The 24,722-nt window shown below is 45.0% G+C and overlaps 1 protein-coding gene across 3 annotated transcripts in view; it reads right to left on the reverse strand.

Moving 5' to 3' along the window:
- Positions 1-24,722, reverse strand: part of CFAP74 (cilia and flagella associated protein 74) — a 113,843-nt gene that overhangs the window by 53,072 nt on the left and 36,049 nt on the right. For all 3 annotated transcript variants that reach the window (XM_059716923.1, XM_019494010.2, XM_006265123.4), the window contains exons 14-17: positions 16,076-16,249; positions 13,471-13,589; positions 6,658-6,724; positions 6,046-6,135 (exon numbers count right to left, since the gene is read on the reverse strand). In XM_059716923.1, coding sequence (XP_059572906.1) covers positions 6,046-6,135; positions 6,658-6,724; positions 13,471-13,589; positions 16,076-16,249 — 450 coding nt within the window. The remainder of the gene's footprint in view (positions 1-6,045; positions 6,136-6,657; positions 6,725-13,470; positions 13,590-16,075; positions 16,250-24,722) is intronic.

Genomic DNA, 24,722 nt, shown 5'->3' on the forward strand with positions numbered 1-24,722 from the left:
AAGTCAGGGAGAACTGCTAGGTCAAGCAGTGAAGCAATATTTAATACAGATATTCATCCACCAGAAAAAAAAAAATCAGCAACAGTCTTAAACTTTTAAAATAGTTTTAAATGAAAAGCAGAGATGGTGGGATCTAAGGGTGTTTTGTCTGTTTGGAAAACTAAACCAAGAAACATATTCCTTGAGAACTTTTGCTGAAGAAAAGCAACAGACACAGTGCACTTGTACAAATCAAAGTTTCTGCCAGCAAATTGTCTGTTCCATAGCATAATACATGAACTGTGCAAAACAGTGGTGTGGATCCTGAAGGTGTAATAGCTGCTTCTCTGACAGTCTGTCAAAGCCCTGGAGTGCTTGCTTTTTTAAGACTGTAATGCAGTGCTCATCTTGATTTTCCTTAGCAATTCAGCAGAGCAGTTGAGGACAGGATCAAGCTTTGGTATACAAGGGCCACGTTTACACGAGACGCTGACTGTGCAGTTGTTACTGTGCAGTAGTTACTGTGCAGTAGCATCTTCAAATGGCTTTTCTGTGATGCTGACTACGCAGAAGCTCATTACTACTGTGCAGTAGCATCATATCACACATCCTGCCATGCAATGCTATTGCATAGTAGTCACAGGCTACTGCACAGTCAGCATCTCATGTAGACACGGGCAAGAAGTACTGCTCAAGTCAATGGGACTCCTCTTGTGTTTATAATTAAGTACGTACTTAAGTGCTTTATAAATTCGGGCTTACTGAAAAGCACACCGCATTTCCTTTTACAGTTTCTATTTTATTATTCTGCTTTTTAGAACTGATTATTTTTGCTTCATTTTATGATCTCTTTGGGCATGTCCACACATGCAAGCACGCGCACTTGCAGCAACTCAAATAGAAGTGGTGCAAACTAGAGCTGTGGCTTTTTGCCCAAACATGCACTTTGGTGTGGGGCAATTTGTGCCACTTGGGGCAAAATAACCCTGCCTGGCTCCTTCTGGATCTGCAGCCAGGGGGAGCTAGAGCCCTGGGCCAGCACTTGTGCTGTCCCCAGCAGTATAAAAAGCTGCCCTGTCCTGGCCCCATCAGTACAAAAAGCTGCCCTGGCAAGTAACTCAGGGCTACTCACTCTCAGGAGCTTCTGGGGACCTGTCAATTGGTACCTGGGGACACTACCCCTTGTGCCAGCTGGACTACTGAAGCAGCCCCGAGAGTTCCCTGCACCCTCTACCCACTGCAGCAGTCTGGCAGTGGGAGCTGTTGCCTGGCTGTGACCTGCTGCCACCTGCCAGACCCGGATGGTGACTGCACAGCCAGTAGAGGCATCTGCCCCTCTGGGCCAGCTGCCAGTGGGCTGTGGCTGCAGTTGGCCTTTGTGTGGTACTACTGCCATGTGTGACACTTGCACGGCCATCTGGGCAGCTATTGCCCAGAAGATGTTTCTAGTGTGGTGGCCTGCTTTAACTGTCAAAGCATGTCTTCCTGGCCTCAAATGGCCAGGAGGTCAGCCAACTCTAGCTGGGTCCAAGGTGCCATCTCTGAGCAGGCTCCTCTGCCTGGGTCCTGCTGCTTGTCTCCCTAGCAGGAATTCTGGTGTTCCCCATTTGAACACTGAAAAATCCCAGATAAAAAAATCCCAAAGTCACTCTGTAAAATACCCTGAAATCCATGTTCCTCCACAATTAAAACAAAAAACCATTATTTTATTTATATATATATATTTCCTCCAAGCTAGGTGATAGCACCACCTCTCTTGAAAGCCCATTCCAGATCCTGGCCACCCTTACTGTGAAAAATTTCTTCCTAATATCTAACCTAAATCCACTCTCAACTAGTTTACACCCGTTATTCCTAGAGAGAGAGAGAGAGAGAGAGAGAGAGAGCGCGATCAGCTGGACAATGTTTTATTGATATATCTACAGTGTTAAAGCAATTTGGAAGCCCACCAGTGTCTCTATCATCATAATAAAATGAATTCTAAATACCTATGTTTTGCTGTTTGCCTTTGGTTTTCTTACCATACAGCAGTTAGAGCTCCCTGTGACCCCCTAACTAACCAGGATGTGGGGACAACTGCCCCTGCAGCTACAGCTCCTGCCAGCAGGTTTCATCCAGTCTGGCAGCTGAGCATGCAGGGTGTGTTCTGTGGGGGATGTGGAGTTTGCAGGAGAGGGGTAGAAAGGGGGGTGGGGGATGTGGGTGCCTGTGGAGGGATGTGGGGGGCTATGGGGTGTGTGGGTAGGTGTGGGTGGATTGTGGGGGGACTGTGTGGGGGTGCTGCTCAGGAGGCGTGGGTCCCCTGGCCCCCGCAGAATGCAGTCCCCCTGCACAGCTCACGGACTGCCCCCCGCAGGGCTACAGCCCCCTCCATAGGGGCCACATTCCCCTGCAGGGGCTACAGTCCCCAACAGGGATTAAAGCCCCCGCAGGGGCTACTTCCCCTGCAGGGCACATATGTCCCACCCCCACTTGTTCCCCCAGCCCTGTGGATTGCTGCCCCATGGATTGCTGCCCCACCCGGCTCCATCTCCTGCCAGCTCCTGCAGCCCCCCTAATGGCTGCCCCACCCAGTCCCACCCCCTGCTTGCACCCCCAGCCCCCCGATGGCTGCCCCGCCTGCTCCCCCAGACCCCCCAGTGGCTGCCCTGCCTGGCCCCAGCCCCCGCCAACTCCCCCAGACCCCTCAATGGCTGCCCCACCTGGCCCCATCCCCTGCTTGCATCCCCAGCCCCAGCCTCCCAGCACTTAAAAAAAAAAGCTTCGCACTCACTGGCAGTAGCAGGGGAGCTCTGGGAACCAGCCCTGGCCACCTGGCACCCTCACTGCCCCATTGTGGGGGTGCGACTGGGGTTTGCAGGGCACTGTCATGGGACGACTGCGGCTGTCACACAGGTCCCATGCTGCACAGGGGATCTCTGTCACAAGGCCCCAGTGACTCTGACAGAAGCTGCTACTGCTGGTAAGTGTGGAGCTTTTTCTTTTTTTTTTAATTGATGGGATTCTGAGGCTGGACAGGGCACCAATTGGGGAGGCTTGGGGGGCAGGTGGGGGATGGGGCAGGGTGGGCAGCGATCGGGGGGGCTTGGGGACAGGTAGGGGAGTGATGTGGGGGGCTGGGGATGCAGGCGAGGGATGTGGCTGGGTGAGGCAGCGATACGGGGGGCTGAGGGAGTGGGCGAGGATGACAGGGGTTTCCTCATGGTCCCTCCCCCCTCCTCCAGCACCTCCCACCCCTTATTTACTGGCAGGAGCCTGGGTCCAGTTCCCTGCGGCTGTCACACTGCCTGCCCTGCATGGGCAGGCAGCATGCTTCAGCACCGGGGCGAGGACCAGCCATAGAGATGTTCTGGCTGGCCAGCAAAGTGTCTCTGTGGAAGACTGAGCCTCCGGTTGCCTCAGGGCAGTCTGGGACTGTGGCATGCCTCACTTTTTTCCCTGTATTTTTTTTTGATATCCAGGGGTCTAATTTTGCCCCTGAACTGCACATTTGTACCATGGGAAAATTTTGTGATTCCTGCATGTGCCTCTTGCAGCATCTCAAAGGGCTTTGAGATGCTGCAAGACACATATGCACACTCCTATAGATGCACCCTTTGGGTGTAGCCCCAGGAACAGGAAAGAGCCTTACTTGGGGTCCTGGAGACCTCTGGGAACTGCAGCTGCAGTGATCCTGCAGTGTGGAGCTTGGCCGGAAGCTGGCAGCAGGAGCATGGCTCCAGTTTTGGGTGTCATGCACTGCCATCATGTGCTTTTATTAGGTGCTGGGTTTTTTTTAATGCCAGGATCTCCCAGGGTTCTAATACTGCATTTGCTGGTCTGTTTCCTTAGTGACTAAAGTACTGGAAAGTAGGGCTGTGCGAAATTGGCCATATTCCATTCGGATTTGGCCTGAATCAGGGACAGTGATTCATTTAATTGATTTGGATCACTGTCCCGGATTTGTTTTGGCTGAATCTGAATCTGAAGATCTGATGCTGATTCGGACAATCAGTGATTCTGACATAGACACAGCTTTAAATGGTTTTTCTACATAACTCGAGGTACCAGGTGCGGCTTGTGAATGCTGCGATGCTGGGGTGGATGTAGCGTCCCACAGGAACACAGGGGGCTGCCTGTGTGCTCGGTGGCAAACCCAGAAGTGGACTCTTCCAGTCCACTCCTGGGTCTGCCAGGGAGTGTGCTGGGGGGACCCCCACACCCACCTGGCTCGGTGACCGGCTGTGGTGGGACCCCAGGTGCCCACCCAGACCCAGGAGGCACCAGTCGCCAAGCCTGAAGCGGGGGGGGGGAGGGGGGGGGTGCCCCCTGCACGCTCCCTGGTCGACCTGGAAGTGGACCAGAAATGCTTCTGGTCCACTTCTGGGTCTGCTGCCAAGCGTGCTGGGGAGCTCCCCACACTCCTGTGGGACACTGCATCCGCCCCAGCATCTCAGCATTCACGAGCCGCCTGGTACCTTGAGGTATATAGAAAAAACATTTAAAGCTGTGTCTATGTTTGAATTGCCAAATCTTTCCAAATCTCTCAGAATCGATTTGGAGGGTTCCAATTTGATTCAAAGAGACTAAAGGGTCTCTTGATTCAATTAAGATTTGGAGATTTGGCCACCAAACTGGGCCGAATCTCTGCTGAATCGAATCACGGACCAAAGCTTCGCACAGTCCTATTGGAAAGATCATCCTACACAGCATTTCCATCGGTGCCTGAATTTTTAATAACTTAAATCTATGGATGCACATTTTCATTTCCATCTCATTCAATCTGCAATGCAATTTTCTGACAGATATATATTTGTTTATGTGATAAAGAATCTCTGAAGAACTCTTGCTTTGATAAATGAAATCATGATAAACCATGAGAAATCAGAAGCCCTTAATTAAGAAAAATTAGTGCATGTCAAAATACTGTTTATTGTGTCTTAAAAATAAGAGCCCTATATTCCGGTAAAATCTGATTTAAAAATTCTCTGAGGGCTATAATACTTTGTATAAGTGTAGAAACCGTATTGTAAATGGATGGTGGGATCTAAAGGTATTTTTTTTCTATTTAGAAAACTAAGCCAAGAAACAGATTTCTTTAGGCATGGGCTGTAATTTTCAGAGTAGCCCAAGGGAATTAGGGATCCACATCCCAGATCTGCATTTGAAAAACTTCTTCCCTCCCTCTGACTCCAATGTTATATTGGGCCATCAAGTTTTAGAATGAACTCTCCAATGGTTTCCACTTAAAATTAATTTTGTGTTTTATAGTTAATTATACTATAATTTTGTATAGATTTCAGTGTAATGTATGTGGTTGATTACAATGTTAGAAGTATTTATTTGTATGTAATAGTTTAGTTTTCCCCAAATAAAATAAATACATTTTATGACATCATGGTCAAAATACAATCAGAGATAAAAATTATGTGGTGGTTATTATTTCTGCACCTTATTCATCTACAATCTTTGAATAACAATTCTAGGAACCAAACGATAAATTGTGAGTTAATATATTATACTAACACTGACATTTCAAACACCGGTCTTGCAAAGCTGGTAAGCACATACTTGAGCCTACAGACCTGAGTACATTGTAAAATTTTCAGGGCAGAGACCATCTCCCTATTCTGAGTATAGCACCTAGCACAATGTGGGATCTATGACAGGGGCTCTGAGGCAGTTCAGAATTTCAAATAATCATTGAATCCGATTAGAATACTCATGTGCTTCAATTTAAGTTCATCCAGAAATCTCTGCATGATACAGGGTCTGAGACCTTTAAATAAATAGTATTTATCATTTGAATGCAATTTTAAAACTGCCTACTAGACATAAGTGTTGAACACTTTACTGTCACACTTGCACAGAATCTTTCTGAAATATAGTGATAGTAATACTACATTTTCATAAGGAACTCTTTAAAGAATTAATCAAATTATTAAAAAGTCCTTTTGTCCCCTCTAAATATAAAATGTGTTTTTGACTAACAATTCACACCAGTATTTAAGTTCTATTTATTTATCTATATTCATCTTACACAAGACTCTCTCGTCCAAAGTATATAAGGTTTAAAAAAAGACTCACAACACATCTCTTGACTGTACATTTCAATGGAATGGAGAAGGAACCAGTCTGAGCCAAAAATGTTACTTTTCCTTCAAGATCTTCATTTATCTAAAATTTAAAAAAAAGAAAAAGCCAAAGATATATTAACATATTAAACCTTACTTCTTTAGCCTACTGAAAAAATAAGTCTGCCTCTAAATTATAGTAAAGAAGCACTCAATACATTCTTACAATTAAAAATTAAAATTTTACAATTTTACAAAAATTACAATTTCTGAGATTCTAAGTTTTTGTATGACTGCAACTTATCGTTGACTCCCTAATTTATTTTAACAAGCCAGTTTGGAGCAAGGTTTTACCTAAAAATACATAAATCGGAAATAGTAAGTGACTGGCACCAGTGTAAGACGTAATACTGAAAAAATGCCACACTACAACATAACAATAGTTTGAGATGCAGAAGATTTTTTAATTAGAGTAATATTTCTTTTTTCTGATCTTTGTTTCCTTCTTAACAGTTAACAAAACTAGGCTATTGTTACTATTACCAAAATAAACTGGTGGATTACACAATTCACATCAACATGTAATTTATATTTGTCTTATAATCACTGTATAAAGGGCACTTACCATAGGCTTAAATGTTACCACTATTTCACACGACATTCCAGCAGACATCTGGCCAGGTGGATCAAAGCTATGAAGACAGTCAATATACGGTACTGAGTTAGATTTATATTTGAAACCTCCTGCTCCCATTCTTATAAAATTGACAAGAAAATTATATAACATTCTTTACTTGAGTGAATTTATTTCTTGGGGGAGTCGAAATGAGTGACAGGTTAGTGAAAGACCATGGAAGCAGTGAATAATTATACAAGTACAAATTCTGATTATTTATTCAGCCTTCATCAGAAAGTCTCAAAGCACTTTACAAAGGGAAGTGTTACTGTGCTCATTTTACAGAAGGTGAAACTGAGACACAAAAGGAAGAAGTGATTTGCTCAAGGTTAAAGCACCTGAACCATGTCAAGATTAGAAACCAAGTTCTCTGACTTCCATTCCTCCACTTTGACTAATATGACACAAAGTCTACTGTGAATCCTGACCTGCCATACCTCTGCTATCCAAACACCAGAATAGGAGAAAAAAGGTAAATGCAGTCATAGGTTACTACACAATATTACAGAATGTCTACTGCCTACTGTATAAAACAGCAGTGTTTCTACCTTACTCTTTGAATAGAAATTGGCAGTCACTTCACATTGGACACTGACAGCTGTGCAGGCCCCCTCTGTAACTGATGGAGCTTTACATAAAGCACCGTGACTTAGAGCACCTACCCAGACCCAACAGATGCTTGCCTGCTGGGTCGGTGTGGGAGGGGATTGAGCCTGCCCGCAGGAGCCCAAGGAGCCTGCCTGCAGCCAAGAAGTTTCCCCTCTCCCCCAGCTCCTGCCCTCCACCCACCGATTCATGGCTGGCTGCAGGAAATGAGGGGGATGGGAGAGGGGGCTCAAGCTGCCAGCTGGGGCTTGCCTGGCCTGGGCTGGGGGAGAAGGTTGCAAGGCAAGGGAGCTCCAATCCATCTGCCTCCTTCAGCTCAATCTGGGCAAACCCCAGCCAGCAGCTTGCTCTCTGTAGCAGGGCACTAAGCTGCCTGCTACTTTGACAGCAGAGATAGGAACCCAGGTGCAGTTAGGTTAGTTAGGTGCAGTTTGCTGGGACAACTGCTTAATGAGGGAAGTGGCCGCACCTGCACCTGGCCCGCTGGCCGGAAGGGGCAGGGCCTGGCTCCTATATAAATCCCAGGCTTGAGGCTAGGGGACAGTTCCCTGCCAGCTGCCAAGGGAGAAGGAGCTCTCCCAGAGTAAGCAGAAGGGAGAGGTCTGCCTGCAGGTACAGCCCCGAGATTGAGGAAGGATGGAGCACCCTGGGGGTGGCTGGAATAACATTATGGCCAGGCGGCTAGAGTTTATGTTATAGCCCAGGGGCTTGCGTTTTGTTTGCTGTTTTCACTGGTGTCTTGGGTGAGGCTATAAGGAGATGGAGGAGGCCTCACGGTAGCATGGGGACCCCAGCCCCAGGGAGGGCGCAGCGTGAGACAGGGCTGTGGAGAGCCCGAGCACCCAGCGAGGTGCAGGGCGAGACAAGGCTATGGGGAGGCCGAGTGCCAGTGAAGTGCAGGGCGAGACCGAACAACGTCCATTCCATCTGCGAGGCTTGGGGCGTGGTAAAGGGGTGGCTGGAGCCATGTATAGCCCATAAGGCTGGGGTGCACCGAAGTACCCATTACAGAACAGGGCCTGTGTAAGGCAGGAAAACCGTGTCCAAGGGGATAAAAAGGCAGCCTCCCTATTATACAGTTAACATCAAAGATGTGGTGGGCAAGGATGGAGGGGGCCCTTTTGGCAAACTTGCCACGGTAACAGGGGCATTAGGGGACAGCACGGCAACCCCTAGGATGCCCTTTTGTTATACTCTCCTTCCCCTATACCCCATCAGACCCTGCGGACAGCCCCTGGCACCCCAAGTGGTGCATCTTCATCTGATCCCTCATTTGATGAGGGTTAATTTGTTGTGCTATTGGCCACTTTAAAAGTGCTCTGTAGCTGTACACATATGTCGTGGCATGGTTCTAGAGCACATTCAGGAGGCCAGTTGTGTGACAAATGTAACTTCTGTCCGCAGACTCTACACCCATTGTGCCACGCTGTACAACTCCTATGAAACGAACAGAACGTTCATTGGGGACTTTAGTGAAACCATTTAATGTCTTTTTAACTGTGACCAAAATGGGATCTGTGAGCCTAAAAATCTGGCTGCTGCATTCTGTACAGAACTACTAAGGTGCAAATGAACATCTGGTCTGGCCACAGTAGCTTCACAGGGGAAAATGGAAACTAGTCAAAATAAGCAACTAGATATCATTATCCTAGGGAATCTGCAGACATGTTGGACTGTCTTGTATCTTTAGAACATCTCATTACCCCACACAATCGCAATCATAAGAGAAAGTAACTATTGTAAAGCAGTATTTAAAAAAAAAAAAAACCTCTCCAAGCATAGCTGGTAAAAATAAATAAATAAATAATAATAATAATAATAATAATAATAATAATAGCTCAGCATACTGAGTTTTAAACAGGCTAAGAATTTGGAGACTTTTTCCTGGACAAGTCTTTACTTACAGTAGCCCTCGACAGCAAATACAAGGTTGATTACACTAGAATTCCTGAAAATGGCAAAAGATAATGAGCTTTCCTCGAAGAATGATCAACATGGAGGTAAGAGTATCTCCAGTATTTACTGCCTAACTATTACGGTCCTTAATCATAATACATCCCAGTGGTCCCATAAACATGGACATTATTACTCCAGTTCTATTTTGTGTGCTGGATTGGGTCTGAGATCCCTTTATATTTAACAAAAAGTGGGATCCTTTCAATTAGGTTTGAACCATTCTAAAGAATTTAATCCAAAGGTATATCCTATAGAATTCAATGGGACAGGTCTCTCTAAGTTTCTATTATATCCTGTTATATTTGGGGGTACATTTTACAGAACACTACTGATTACAGCTATGCTAATTGCTACAGGATTTTCCATGAGAGGCTTAATTTGGCTCCTGTTAGCCTCAGTGGAAAAACTCCTACTGAGCTGTTTGATGCAAACCCAAACGCAGGATGATCCTATTACCATCCTGTTTGCTGTGTTATTCAGCTCCTTGGTAGCTTGGTCCCTTTATAGGGTTGGGGACCAATAAGTGTGAACTTCATGGATCCACTGATTCTCGGATCAACCTACGAGGGGGTAGCAGTAGCTGCAAGGAACAGCTTTTTTCTGGCAACTGCCTGAACCATGGTGAGGCTCTACACCAAGTACTATTGGCACATGTACTTGCTTGCAGCTAGGTTTACAATCCATGTACCTGGCTCACAAGTCCTTGTTATAAAAGGGTTTGGCTTATTTAACTAAGGGTTCCCATGTGCGGGCACAGCATGTTCATTCTGAGCGTTAGAAAGGAGTTTGTTGTTTGGTAGATGTACTGTCTGCCACCAGAATTATTTTTAACATATTAAATGTATAAACACTTGTCTTATGAAAAAAATGTTAAGAGTACAAGGAAATCCATATGGGTGACTCCTAAGGGCTTGTAGGTAAGTAAAGATAGATATAACTGATTTCTTGAACATTTCTGAATACTTAGTAAAAAGCTGAAAACTGTTGGAATAATATATTAATTTACAGCTTCCTACTTGAAATGAGGATAAAAGTATTGGAGAGCCTGGACTGAGATCAATCCATACAAAACTAATCTGTACTGTATAAACAATTAGTATATCATCACCCATTGCGTTACTGCAAAACAATAAATTCTCTAGCTAGCTACCTGGTAAATATAAAAGGACAGAGTATAATTTAGTTGAAAAATTAATACCATAGCCATTTTTCTAGATAGTTTCACACAAAATTCATTAACTTATTTTGTACATAATATCTGCAGCTTAATTTGTAATTGAAAAGTACTCTGACAGGCCTATTATACAGAGATAATACAGGATTTTCAGTAAGTTGTAATTTTATTTTCAATCATATATCAGGGATGCTGACATAAATATGCAGTTAATTAAATATATTATATGAAGAAAAATAAAATCAAGCTCCAAGCGCATCCAAAAGTGCGTGAGAAAATGGTTCTCAAACACCATAAAAACTATTAATCATTTAAGTTAGACAATAGTTAAGAAATGTAATAGCTTAAATCAAGCAGTCAAAAACTTAACCACGGATGTGACATAGCACAGTACACTGCAGTAATAAACTGGCCAATAGTGTCAAATGCCCAATTTTTATTTTTTTTTTAATTCAGAACGTGTTCAATTAAATGGCATTGATTAAGGATCATAAAGAAACATAAAACTACACTGAAAATCATTTTTAATGCAGAAGGCAAAATGTTCTGTGATCTTCTACAGCAACTGAATTCAGACCATGTAGTTCTCCCCAAGGTCATACTTTGTCAGTAGTGTGCCTTGTTCACATTCCAATATATTTTTAATAGGGGCTGAACACGTGGAGGGTGGTTTGTTACGCACTACGGGTTATCCTCCAGTTGAGCTGACTAGAAATTCAAAGTACACCCTATCGTTACAAGCAGCAGAGGGTAGTGAGCTGTAAAACAGAATCTCTGCGGTATGAAATCAGTGTACAGTAGTAATATGACTTGTCCATACATTTGTCATTTCACTGGGGTACAACATCAATGTCAGAAGTGGTTTCCTCAGGTTAGCTTTACAAGTTGAAAACTTAAAATCTCACTTATATGTGAGTCAAGTAAATTTGCTTTAGTATCTTTCACTTGTAAATAAGGTGGTTATTTTGAATTTCTGCACAAGTTAGGGCTCCAGCTTTTCTTCCCCACTTTCAAGCATGATCAATATAGATTTAAATAAATGTGATATTTTCCTCAGTTTTTATATTAAAGTTCAAATGGATTCTTGGAAAAATTATTTATTGATATTTCAGGGGGTTCTGAACATGCCCAGATAAGTCTCTGAGAGATACTTAAAAAGAAACAGACTCAGAATACTGCCATATAAATTCTCATATAATTTATCACCAATATGTGTGAAATTTGGATGAAATTTTTAGTGGACACACACCTTTCCTCCCTCCATCAGTGCACTTATTTTAATGTTAACACTGAAATAGCAACTGTACCACTACTAGGGTTAACCTATTTGCCCACATGGTCAAAGGGGATGTCTTTTTAAAAAGCAACAAGGCCTGTTGATTTATGTAAGGACTTGAATTTACACATTATGTGGATGCTTCAAAATTCCATGATTAATCTTTTGTGATTTTTTTTTTTTTTAAAAAGCCAAGGGAAATTGGGTATCTGAAAGACACTGAAATTCGGTAGAAAATTGACACCTAACTCCAACATTAACTACTTTCTCTTTAGTAGCTGTAATAAGGAAGGAGCTACAGGAATGCAAATTTTATCTTGCCAAAAAGAACTTGATGTAATTGCCTAATTGTTTTCTTAACATTAACTTCATTTTTCAAGTCACATATTATTTAACTTCAAAGCAGGTTATTTCCATGAAGACCCTAATACCTACTCACTCATTATGCTTGATCTCTTCAAAATTTGAGGGCAACAAGAACTAGATTTTTAAGCACTGCATTAAAGGAAAGCTTGAAACATGCTATTTCCAAAGTGAATTACTGTACATGCTTTCATGATATATTACCATCATAGACTCTGAAGACAGGTTATCCCCAGAAGCTTGAACGAAAAATTTATTGGCACTAGCATGGACATTTTCACTCCTCTCTATTTCTATTCTGATACTTCCTTTACACTCAAAATGCTATTTCTTTGTTAGGCAACATAATTAGAAACTCTGGAGTCAGGAGGAGTTGCAGCAGCAGCTGCATCAGGAAATAAAACGTTATACCAGTTCTTTGTCTATGCACATAGCCATAGCCTCATTCCATGAAAAAAAGGAACAAATTACAATTTTTTTCACCTTAAAAAGTGGTTGAAGCATCATTTCCCATGGGAAGGATGGGACTATGTTCTCTTACCCATATTGAGCGTAAGGACTCAGGAGGATTCAAAGATCTAAGCACAGTTGGGAAAGTGGTTCTCACAAAAGTGGTTCTTTGGAGCCAGTGATTTAGCATTTCCACTGGGCTGCACAGCATGATGCCCCAGCTATGTGGTGGCTACATAGTGAAGTTTCTGAAGGCCTTTCTGCAGGAAAGATGACCATTTATAAAGTCTAGAGTTCCATGATGTGTAGGTACTGTCAATGGTAAGCACCTCTGTGAGTCTCCCAAACAGAGAAGGGGTTTACTCAAGATCTGGACAAATGACCCAGAATACTGCTGTGACTGGTTTGGGTATTCTGTGCATCTCTGGGATAGGGATTTGTTGACCAACTTCTGTAAAGGGAATAAATGCACTTGCCAACATTTCCAGTAACAAAAAAGAGCCTGGAGTGAGGCCTCTAATTCTTTTTACATACTATGTTTTAAAAAAATCTCAGCCAGAGTATTTCTATTGCAATGTATGTTTTGGAGTGGATAGTAATTAATGAAACCCAATTAGAGACACCTTTTTAAAGCACAAACATGAATGAGATTGGGTGGGAATTACACTCCACGTTTGGGGGTCTGATAACTGATGCATACTGCACTTTCGTACTACAATGCAAATACAAATAAGAGAATAGAGCAAGAAAGGAAGAACAGCAAAGGAAGATAAGATTTGCTTTAGATGTTGTCTGTTTAGAAGATCTAATAGCACCAACTGCACCAAGAATAAAACATAATGCAATAAATTTAAGAGCTGCCCAATTGTAACATTATCAGCATCCTGATTTTAAGGGAGTAATAAATCACATTCTGAAACTGAGGCAGTTTACTTACTGAATACTGATGAAATCCTTAAGATGCTCACTGACTCCCACCAGCTTGCAGAAGTTAACACTGTAGGATGCATTTATCAAAATGATCTTCTTTTTGTAGGTTTTACCAACATCAAAGTCCTAGAAAGATCACACAAATTAGATTACACTGCCTGGAACTAGTACTATTTATATGTGATGATGGTACCATTACTGATTGGGCCCCAATGATGCCAATAGTCCCTATTGGGATTACAGTCCTTGTTGCCAGATGCTATATAAAAGTACACAAGAATGTATGGCCATGACCTAAACACACCAAGTTAAAACAAGAAGAGCAACTGGGTAACAAACTAGCAAGGAAGGTAGGAAACTGGTGATGAGATCACATGGTAATTTGATGATTACAAGTCATTTCCTTGCTGTGAAAGTGTTAGACAATTACATTAAAGGGAGATCCACAGTCTTATATACTCCAGTACTATTCTACATTATATTCTTCATAGGTAGCCACAGCATAGCATAGCAAGAACGGATTCATTTGAAGTTCCTAGGAAGGCCTTGACAAATGTAACAGAGCACCAGGTGTGCTCCATTACTCCTAGGGGCATGGGCAGCAGCAAAGCAGCCTGCAGCTGGCTATTCTCCCAATCAGGCCTAATTATCTGATTGGGAACAGGGCCCAGCTATTTACTATAAGAGCAGGATACCTGGGTATGACAAAAAACTACACCCTGGTGGGGCAGGATGGTCTGGTGGGGCTGCCCATGGCAGTGTAGTCCCTGGAAATGCCAGGCCAATCACCTCCACAGTGAAAGGTGAGTGTGGGGCACCTTATAACCCCAAGGCCCCACAATCCTGTGGGTATCAGGGAGCCCCAAGAGCCAGATGCAAGGCTCTAGGAGACTGAGCCAGCTGTGAGGCTCCAGGGGAGTTGTGAGACCCTGTATAGGGCAGGGGATTGTAGCCTGGGGGAATGGTAAGGGCTGGGAACCCTGAGTGAGGGGACCTTGAGGATCCTGAGCCAGCCTTGGAGCCTGTGAGAATGGTAGGGGCTGGGAGCCCCGAGTGGTATGATCATAAGCCGGGTGTTGGGCCAAACAGATTATAGGCCAGGTGTCAGGCCAAGCAAGTCAACACTGGGTATCAGTCCAAACAGATTATAGGCTGGGTGTCAGGCCCTGCTGAGCTGAAGGCTGGGTGAGGCCCCACTGAGCTGAAAGCCAGGTGTCAGGTCAAATGAACTAGAGGGCGGGTGCTAGGCCAAACAAGCTTGGGCTGGGTGTTAGGCCATGGATGCCATCTGTGAGGCATGGGACATAGTACAGGGGAGGTCAGCACCATGTATATAAGTCCTTGGCATCAGGATGAGTAAATGGGCAGCCTCCCACCTTATTGATATATTTCAATCATTATCATCCAGGCGTGGCAGACAAGCTAAGTTGGTGGTTTGCCCTGAAGCAAGTGGGTGGGCCTACATTTGGACCAGGACACTCCCTTGTTACACAGTTACCCAATGTGCATGCAGACAAAATGCAAAGAAATAGATGAAAATTATTGAAGGGAAACTATAAAACAAGTGAATAGTTGATTTCCTGGTCTTTTTAAAGATAGAAAACTTCAAGATCTTACCTGCAATCGAATAGTGGATTTTCAAAAGTGATCTGCACCTAATTATCTCCAATTAGATGGTAAGGGTGGCTGGATTTTGAAAAGGGATCAGAACTAAACAAAGGAAATACTGAAATCTCTTGAAAAATATTATCACAAGCCTTAAGGAAGTAATAGGGACTTGAGGCCAACTGCATTTTAGTTATGACATCAAAACTTCACTAAAACTGTGTAGCAAATTAAAGAATACCTCTAGTTTCATCAGAAAAAACAAAAGATTTCTTCCTTCTGCCCCCATCTTCTTATGCAGTTGTCATCTTTCATTTTCTTTATATGAGAAGAGACATGAAACTATCACTGGCAGTTTGCCAAAGGACAGAGCACATGAAGGCAGAGCTTTCAGTCATGTTGACAATATACCTTAAGATTTAGAAAGACTTCTCACATCTTGGCAGAGCCAAGATGTCATTTTGATACTTTGGGAAAGCATATCTACTTGGATTAGAGCCACTTAGTTTTCTTCAGCTTCTACACCATTTTCCTTGTGCATCTTTTAACTGGGGAAATGATGCTGTCCCACATAGCAAAGGCACTTTGAAATCTATGCCACCTACACTAGAAACTGTTATTTACATTCATTCACTTTTGATGAGTGTAGAAAGACAGACTAACAAAAAACATATAGCTGCATCTCTCCAAGCAGCATTTGACTATGTGATCACCTTTGTCACAGTATACAAACTATTTAAACTTAGGAAAGTGTTTCCAAGCTAACAGCAGTTAAAAGCTCAGCCCCCCTCCACTAGGCTTTTCTAAAATGCTGTGTGTCATTGTAGGACCAAATCCTACCACTGACTTCAGTTATCACCAAGAGCAAGGTGAGCAGGATTTGACCCTAAGGTTTGATTCAAATCCCACTAAAGATGATGGAAGTTTCTAACTGTAATGGATTTATTTTATTAGGATCTTGGGATGCATAAATACAGTGGAAACACATATCCTCTTATTATACCAACCTCAAAGTGAATGACACTTGGCTTGCTATAAAAAGGGCATCCCTTAAATTCATGACCGGACACTACTTGCTTGTGAATCATTCCACTTCGGAGTTTCTTCAGGTTCCGAGTGAAAATCTCTCTTTCCATTTTACTTGCGCCATGTGGTTTTAGATCAGTTTCTTCTTTTGACACCTAATAATTGAGATCAACAAAGAGTGTCATTATTAAAATAAACTACTGCATATTCTTCTATTCTAGCCATACTTCTTGAACAGGACTTGAGATGACAAATGTGTACCTTCATTTAAGCAAACAAATTCCCGTATTTTAACTAGCAGGCACTGACTGTGTAGTTATGGATTAGTATTTGTATGGTGGCTTTATATTTGATGTGAGGTTTCTAGACCAATCAACAGGAGCTGGCTAAGCTCAGCAGAAAACAGAACCTGGTCCTTTTTACACGAAGACTGAAAAAAATGTCATTAAAAAGGAACAAAAAGTATAGACACGCATTTTGAATGGCATATGAGGAAAATGCTCCTGCATGTTCATAGGCATGCAATTTCCCAGTGTGCACATCATAACAGGAAGCAGTGTGGTTTGGGCCACTTCTCACTAATTCTGGACAAGTTATTTTTTAACATATATTTTTAACAAGTCAAGAGGAAGAACTGAATTTAGGCATTGAAACTGTTGTCTGTAAGAGATAAAATAGCAGTGGTCAGAACAGATAGGAAATACTGAATCGTTGCGCTATATAAGTATTCTAGCTGTCCCATACTAAGCCCTCATACCTATTGCTGGCATTCTTCCAAAGATTCCAACCATACAATCAAAATCACTACAAGACAATTCCCTTGAGGATGAACGAATGTGCAGTTTCTTAGTCCCTCTACCCTCCTTTCTATTTCGGGCTAAGCTAAAAGACCAAACAAGTATTTTGTTACGACTATCTAAATACACAGTATTTACTTGATTCCAAGATGAGATTCAACCCTCCTCCCCATTTAACATAGGAGGCCCTCATCTTGGACTTGAGTCCAAGGTGATGGGGGGCGGGGAGGAGGCAAGTGGCTGCTGCAGCTCTAGCTCTGGCACTGACCTAGGGTTGCGGTCGGAGGCACAGCTGCTGCCCACCCCTGCTGCTTCTGTCTCCTCCCATCTACCCCTCCCTCCCCCCCCATGCCACCCTCTGACTCTAACAGGCTCCAGCCCCACTCCAACCCAAGGCATGGAGCACATGCTTGCTCTGGCCCTAACCTGGCTCAGTAATAGCTGCTGCTGCCATCACTGCTATTGGGCTAGGGACAGAGTAAGCACATGCTTTGTGCCCTGGTTTAGAACAGGGTTGGAGCTGCAGAGCAAGTAGCAAGGAAGGAGCAGATGAAGGGAGGCAGTGGTGGGGAAGATGGTTGGAGGGGAGATGGGGGGGCTAGGGATGGCAGAGAGGAGGAAGGCAGGGAGAGTGAATGCACCAAAGGAAGGATAGGTGCCAGGAGGTGCAGGCAAGGGGTGGGCAAGTAGCAGAAGGGCAGAAAGGGCAGGCATGGGAGGTAGGCAGAGGGGTGGCCAGTGATGGGGGCAGGCTGCTTGACTCTCGCACCACCTGCCCCTCTGCCACTGCTTTCTCCACTGGCAGCCTGAATCCCTTCCTTACTTCATTGGCACCTCCTATGCACATCTCTCATACTCTCTGCAGGTGTTCAGCCACCTGGTCGTGAGGCACCATGCCAGCCACTGTGAGCTAGCCTCCTACACACAGATGCGGAGCCTGCAGACAAGGGAGACACAGGGCCTTTGTGCAAGGTTGCAACTTCTAGTGATAAAATGTATTAAGAAAAGCATTTTGGAACCTCTCATCATTCACTTGGGCACTCATGCTGACATACCAAGGGAGGAGAGTGAGTCCCCATCAGGGCCCTTCCCCTGCCCAGGGCTGGGAGCCACACAGCTGCTCTCCACCCAGCACAGCAGAGTCCATGGGTCCTGTCTCTGCTGTGGATGGGCAACACCTGCAGTGGGGCAAAGAAGGGTTGCCAGGGAGATAGGGCCTGGGTCCCTCTGCAGGCACTGTGGTCGGCAATTGCTCTACTCCTGAACCAAAATCCAGGGACACTGATTTCTGCATGGACTCAAATCATCCCCAGAGCAGGAATGGAGTGACTGCTCCAGGAAATGCCAGAGAGGCTCTTACAAAGCTCCCTTCCCCCTCATCCTTCCCTTACAGGAGAGACATTTCAGTGCTAGGTCTCTGTAAGAACAGCATTTACTGGGGTGAGACCCAGCTGGGACAGCAAGGTTCTTACACCATCCCCCTCCCCTGTGCTTCCCTTTCAGGAGAGGCATTTTGGCCCTACGTCCCTGATGATGACTCAGGACTATGCTCCCAACATTCCTCTGGTGAGAGTTGGCCAGGCCTGGAGGGAGGAGCTTTTCTGGTTCTCCTGGGGGAGCCCCAAGCAATAAGCCATGCTCTTGTTGCTGGACATGGTCCCTTGAGAGCATATTGACAGCTGGAGAGAGGCCATCTGCTTTGATAACACACTGGGGAACCCTGGGTTGCCATTAAATGTGAGAATCCACCTCGAGTTGTACCTGTGCCTCTGCTATGATGAGCTGACACTGCAAAAAGAGTTCATGATTGCCACCACTATTGATGCATTGCTCGGCCTGTGGTCTGCCCCAGAGAGAATTTCCCCAGACTCCAGCTGCCTAAAAAGAGTCCTACCATGTGCTGCCCTTGGCTTTCCAGAACTGCTGTTCTATTCAGCATACTCCAGGAGACGGAGTGGGGGAGAGGTTGCTTTACTTTTAGGGGTTTGGGTAGAGGGGCTGGGAAGGGACCATGATTGCAGAAGCGGGGATTGGTGGTTGCCTTGAATGGTTGGTATAGTTACTGCCTGCATCATGATAACTGAAATCAACCATTGCCCAATGGACTTTAGCCAAGGATTGGATCAGAGGGGAAGGGGAGAAGTGCTGGAGTGCCACTTGCCAGCTTTTCCAGGTGCACAACCTGGGAGTTACCCTGGCATCGAGAGTGGAGTGGGACTCCTGCTATCACATCTGTCCCTGTCTTGGACTTGGAGGGAGGACTGGGGTTTTTTACAAGGGGAAATTTTTCTCCTTCCTGCTGTGCTACAGCTGTAGTGGTTCTCATACATAGTTGCAAGTTATCTCCTGTCCCTGACCTTTGGGCTTTCTCTGCCAGCTGGGTCTGTGGCAATGCCTACCAGGGTGGGGCACCATGCAACCACTGTTGTAACTGCTTTTTAAACGTTGCCTGCAGAGCTCAATAAATGCCAGCACCTTTCCATGCCTGCTTGTGTGGCAGGGGAGGCAGTTCTGTGCAACTGCCTGAGGCAGCTGTGGTGAGACTCACTTCTCCCAGGAGCTCAGCATTGCCCCGAGAGGTAAGACAAGGTGTCAACTACATAGACTGATGTCCCACTGAATGGGACATAGGCTGCTAAATGCCTGAGGCCAGGGGCAGAAAGGGAACTTAGCATCTCACTGTGCTCCAGGATGGGAGGGCAGGGTTTGTGGGGTAAGTGAGGGGATGGGGTCACTGTTCTGCTCAGTGCTAAAGGACAGAAACCTTTCCAGCACATAGCAGCCTAGGGCCCCACACTGAGTGGGCAGGGCAGGGTGATTTCTGGGCTTCCTGGCCACAATGGCTTGAGAAAAGGCTATGACCATAAGGATGGCCTGTAGAGGCTGTGATCTCCACCCCATCCCCTCTTCATTTCCCCCAGTCCCCATCACAGCTGCATGGAGCAGTGGCAAACTGTACTGTCCCAGGCTGTACAGCATCCTCTCTCAGGACATGAGTCATTAGGAGACGTGTGGGGAAGGCTGGTCGTGGATCGTGTTGGTGCAGCAGCCACTGCACTGGTAGTGGGGCAGCTGATACATGTTCTGTACCTCTGGGATGGGGGCATCAAGGTATGAGAGGAGTGGGTTTGGGATATTTGTGGCCCCTGCGTGGGGAACAGTGTCCAAGGGCCCTCAAGCTCAGCCGCAGTCTGCAGGGTCGAAGTCCAAGGTGAGGGGGTGGCTCGTGATGTGGTGGGCATGTGCCCAGACTCCAGATCTGGCGTCCCAATGTCCGTGGTATTGGAGCTCTCCTCCCCTTCTTGCATGCCATTCTCTGTTCTCTCGGCCACGGGAGAAGATCTCCTCAAAGCACTCTTCCGGCTGCAAGTGCATCTCAGCTCCCACATCCTGTGAAGATGAAGGGACCAGCAACAATGCACCAGGTTCCTTAGCAGCCAGCTCTAGCAGCTGTGCTTTTGCCTTGTGGCCCCTGGCATTGGTGATGCGTAGAGGGTGCACACGGGTGCACGTGCACCCCCTGAGATTGGCAGTGCACCCCCTATAAAAAGCGCTGCCTCTGCTGCCAGGGGCGCCTGCGGGTTGTCGCCACTCGCCACCCCCACCCCCGACACTGCTGGCGGCACCTGCAGGTGGTCTCTGATCGCTGCTGGCCACTGCTGATGCTGCTGGCAGCATCTGTGGGTGGTTGCCAACTGCTGGTTGGCGCTCGCCACCCCACCGCCACCATTGTGGTCACCTGCGGAAGCTCCCCGCTCAGCCCACCCCCGCTGCTGACACCACCGCAGCTGCCTACAGGAGCTCCCCGCTCGCTGCCTCCATGCCCCTGCTGTCAACACCACCGCCACCACCAGCGGGCGATCACTGTGCCCCCCCAGGCTCCAGGAGCATGCAGTGTTCATGGCTCCTGGGGACCTGCTGCTGGGCATTCAATTATCCTGCCATCCTGGGGCCTCCTTGCACCTCTTCCTCCAGTACAGTTGCTACTGGCAACTCCATTGACTCCCCTGTGGTGGCATAGGTGTGTGGGGTGTCTAAGGCCCTGTTCTTGGCAAGGAAAAGGGACAGCTCCTTGTAGAAGGGCATGGTCCGACTCTGGGCCCCAGACCTCTCATTGGTGTCATGCATGTGGTGAAACTGACTCTTCAGTACCTTGGTTTTGTCATGGCACTGCGACCAGTTCCTGTTGTGGTTCTGTGCCTGCATCTGCTGGGCAATGTACTCAAAGACATCTTTGTTGTGGTGTCCTTTCAGGAGTTGGCACTAGATCTCTTCCTTATCCCTCATCTCTCTGTCTTTCTAGTGGTGTGCCCCAGTGGGTTCCCCAGTGCTGGGGCTAGCGCAAGCACAAAGACCCTCTCCCCATGCTAGTGTCACTGCAGCTCACAGCTGGCCAGAGGGAGGATGCAGGGCTGGGGACAGATGCTTCACTGACTCTTGTCAGTGACAGCCCTGTAGTGAAGCTGCCCTGGTGCTCAGGAAGAACAGATGGACTCTGACTGAGGACAGAATACCACCTTGCAAGATAGGATGAGCTGGGTGCTGTAAAGCCCCATGGGATGCTGGCAGAATGCAACCTATCTTGACTCACAATGGGGTCTGGTACAGAAGTTTGATAAAACATTCTAACCTAAAGCACTCTAGTCTGATACCACATCCATGCAGGGATCCACCATTTTTAAAGCACTCTGTGTGCCGTGAATGTCTGCTTGGTTATGGCTATAAAGCACTTTCTGTGCACTTACTGCATGATAAGTATAACGTTTGTACCTAACCCAAGAGTCAAAGAATCATAGGGCTGGAAGGGACCCCAAAGGATCATCGGGTCCAGCCCTCTGCATGAGCAAGAAAGACATCTGGGGTCAGACAACCCCAGCCAGGTGACCATCCAGTCTTCTCTTGAAGACATCTAGGGTAGATGATTGGAAGGAGCTTGTTCCATAGTCTGAACACCCTAGTTGTAAAGAAGTTTTTCCTAATGTTCAGCCTGAAACTATCTTCCAGAAGTTTGTGGCTGTTGTTTTTCGTTTTCCCCCAGGGTGCCTTGATGAACAGTTTTTCACCGAGCCCTTGATGTATGCCTCTGATATAGCGGTAAGCCACAGTCAGGTCCCCTCTCAGCCTTCTTTTCTTTAGGCTGAAGATCCTGAGATCCCTCAGCCTCTCCTTGTATGGCTTGCCATGCAAGTCCCTGATCATGCAGGTGGCCCTTCTCTGGACCCTCTCGTGCTTTAGCACATCCTTGTTAAAGTGCGGTGCCCAGAACTGGACGCAGTACTCCAGCTGCAGCCGCAACCAGTTTTGCACCCACTTGATGCAATTGAGCCTGATATCTTCCAGTTTTCTGATCAGTACCTCATGGGATACCAGGTCAAAGGCTTTCTGAAAGTCGAGGTATATGATGTCAACCGCTTTTCTCTTGTCCAGGTGACGAGTTTCGCACCCACTTGACGGTACCTAGCCCAAGAGTCAGACAACTCTATAGCAATTTTGGTTCTGTAGCTATTTTCTTCAATGTAAGAATACTTTGGTACTTATAGGGTGTGTCTACATGTGCCCCTGACTGTACAGTTGGTACTGCACAGTCATTTAGTACTTGCCAAAACAAGTACTAAATGACTGCATAGTACCCACTGGTACTGCACAGTCCCAGCAGCTCACGGGTCATTTTCGACCCTATTGCACAGTAGCAACGAGCTACTCCTCAGTAGCTCATTGCTGCTTGGTCATAGCAGTGGCATTGGCATAGCGATGAGCTACGTCACCATAGAGTGTTGTGTAGATGAGCCCATAGTGTGTCTTTTTCTTTGACGCTCAAGTTTGTTCTCAAGGTCCTATGCAACTCAAAAGAGAGATCTCATGAAAGGTGTACGCTCTGGGAGAATGTGCGAGTTCTTGTCTGATAATGAAAACAAAGATTTCCATTTTGCATATGTATATTTATTTGTATTCAGAATCCTAAATGTTGTTACTTTGATGCACTGAAAATTATTTTAGCATTGGGCAAAAAAAAAATTCACATTTTTTATGATTAACTCAACAAATGCCATGTTCCATTTGGAAAGTTAAATATAAAGTAATGTATGTCTTTACTACTCTCTAAACTAAAACTAAGCCAGATCACTTCCTCTATTTAAGAGAATACATATTATAAGAACATAGCATAAAACTTTAACTGCTTTGATTGATAACATTCTTAAAGATTAGTGGTTCTATTAATAATTGTTAAGTCGCCCTTTTCCTCTCTTAAGCCTCTGATACTTTAAGCACTCTCTACAATAGTGCTGAATCCACATTTTCTATTGAAAAACAGATACAAACAATATTAGTTTTAGATGATGCTACTAAAAAAGTCACTGAAAATGCCCTTGAGAGATTTAAAATCAATGTTTTGGAGGAACACACACAGCATTTATTTAGTGTGCAATGGGATGCCAATTAGATTGTGTGTGCGTACTTTTCCTGAAGAATGGTACAGGAGTAAATAATTATATTTCAAGAACGGAATTTTGAAAGGAAGCAAAGTGAGTTAGATAGCCAAATCTCAAGGAGTTTCATCTACTCCTGTAACATCCTTTGAAAATCCTGGTGCCACACATTAATTTGTTAATTTTTAACAAACAAGTACCAAAAAAAAAGGAAATAAGACCAATCAGTATTGAACCCCTCCCATCCTGTCATCACAAACTGATATACCTGTCTCTTAACATTTTTTTTAAAAACACAGACTCATAGAAAAGTAGGGTCGGAAGAGATCTCAGGAGGTCGTTTGGTACAATTCCCTGTTCAGGTAAAAATCACCCCCCATTTAAGCCACCTTAGACAAGTGTTTAACCTGCTCTTGAAAACATCCAGTGATGGAGATTCTGCAACCTTTCTAGGTAATCTGTTCCAGTATTTAACCACCCTCACAGTTAGAAAGTTCTTCCTAATATCCAACCTGCATTTCCCTTGTTGAAAATTAAGACCTTAACTTCTTGTCCTGTCCCCTGTGGCCACAAAGAATATTCTATTATCTTCTTTATAACCACCCTTTCTTCCAGCTTTTCCTCATAAATCATGTTTTCCAGACTTCTAATAATTTTTGCTGCTCTCTGCTAGTCTCCAGTTTGTCCACATCCATTTGAAGTGTAGTGTCCCAAACTGGACACAGTCCTTCAAGTGGGGCCTCATCAGTGCCAAGTACAGTGAAAGAGAATCACTTTTAAAGATATTAAACAATACCAAATCTAGGACAGACCCAAGGAAATCCCACTCAATGCCTTTTCCCAATTAGGCATCAGGATTTTGAAGACATCTCTTTAAGCACAATGAATCCAATGAGTTATGTACCCACCTTACATTATTTTAATCTCAACTGTATTTCCTTAGCTTACTAATGAAAATGTCATGGGAGAAAGTGTCAAAGACCTTACTAAAATTCAAGGTATATCATATCCACTGTTCTCCCCACATCCACAGAGCCCACTGCCATGTCACAGAAAGAAATCAGGGGAAGGGAAAAACATGGCTGACATGCTGGCCCCCTAGTATCCAATGGAAATTTCTGACATGTCAGTGGAGTCATAATTTCACCCAATTATCAACAAATCCTGATGCAATTTTTCATTTACAAACAAAAAGGAGAAAACCACATTGGAGAGATGTCAGACACTGCTTAATTCACTACTGGAAGGCACTATGACACGATGATGAGAAAAACATAAGAAACTGAATATAATAGAACAAAAAATGCTCTTTAGAAAACCTGTTCAAGTGCAGTACCCTTTAAAAAAATGAAACTTTCAAATGGAAAAACACTGAGTCATACATTCACATGACAAAGGGCCAA

The sequence above is a fragment of the Alligator mississippiensis genome, chromosome 13 (genome assembly GCF_030867095.1).
Source record: "Alligator mississippiensis isolate rAllMis1 chromosome 13, rAllMis1, whole genome shotgun sequence".
Classification (NCBI taxonomy): domain Eukaryota; kingdom Metazoa; phylum Chordata; order Crocodylia; family Alligatoridae; genus Alligator; species Alligator mississippiensis.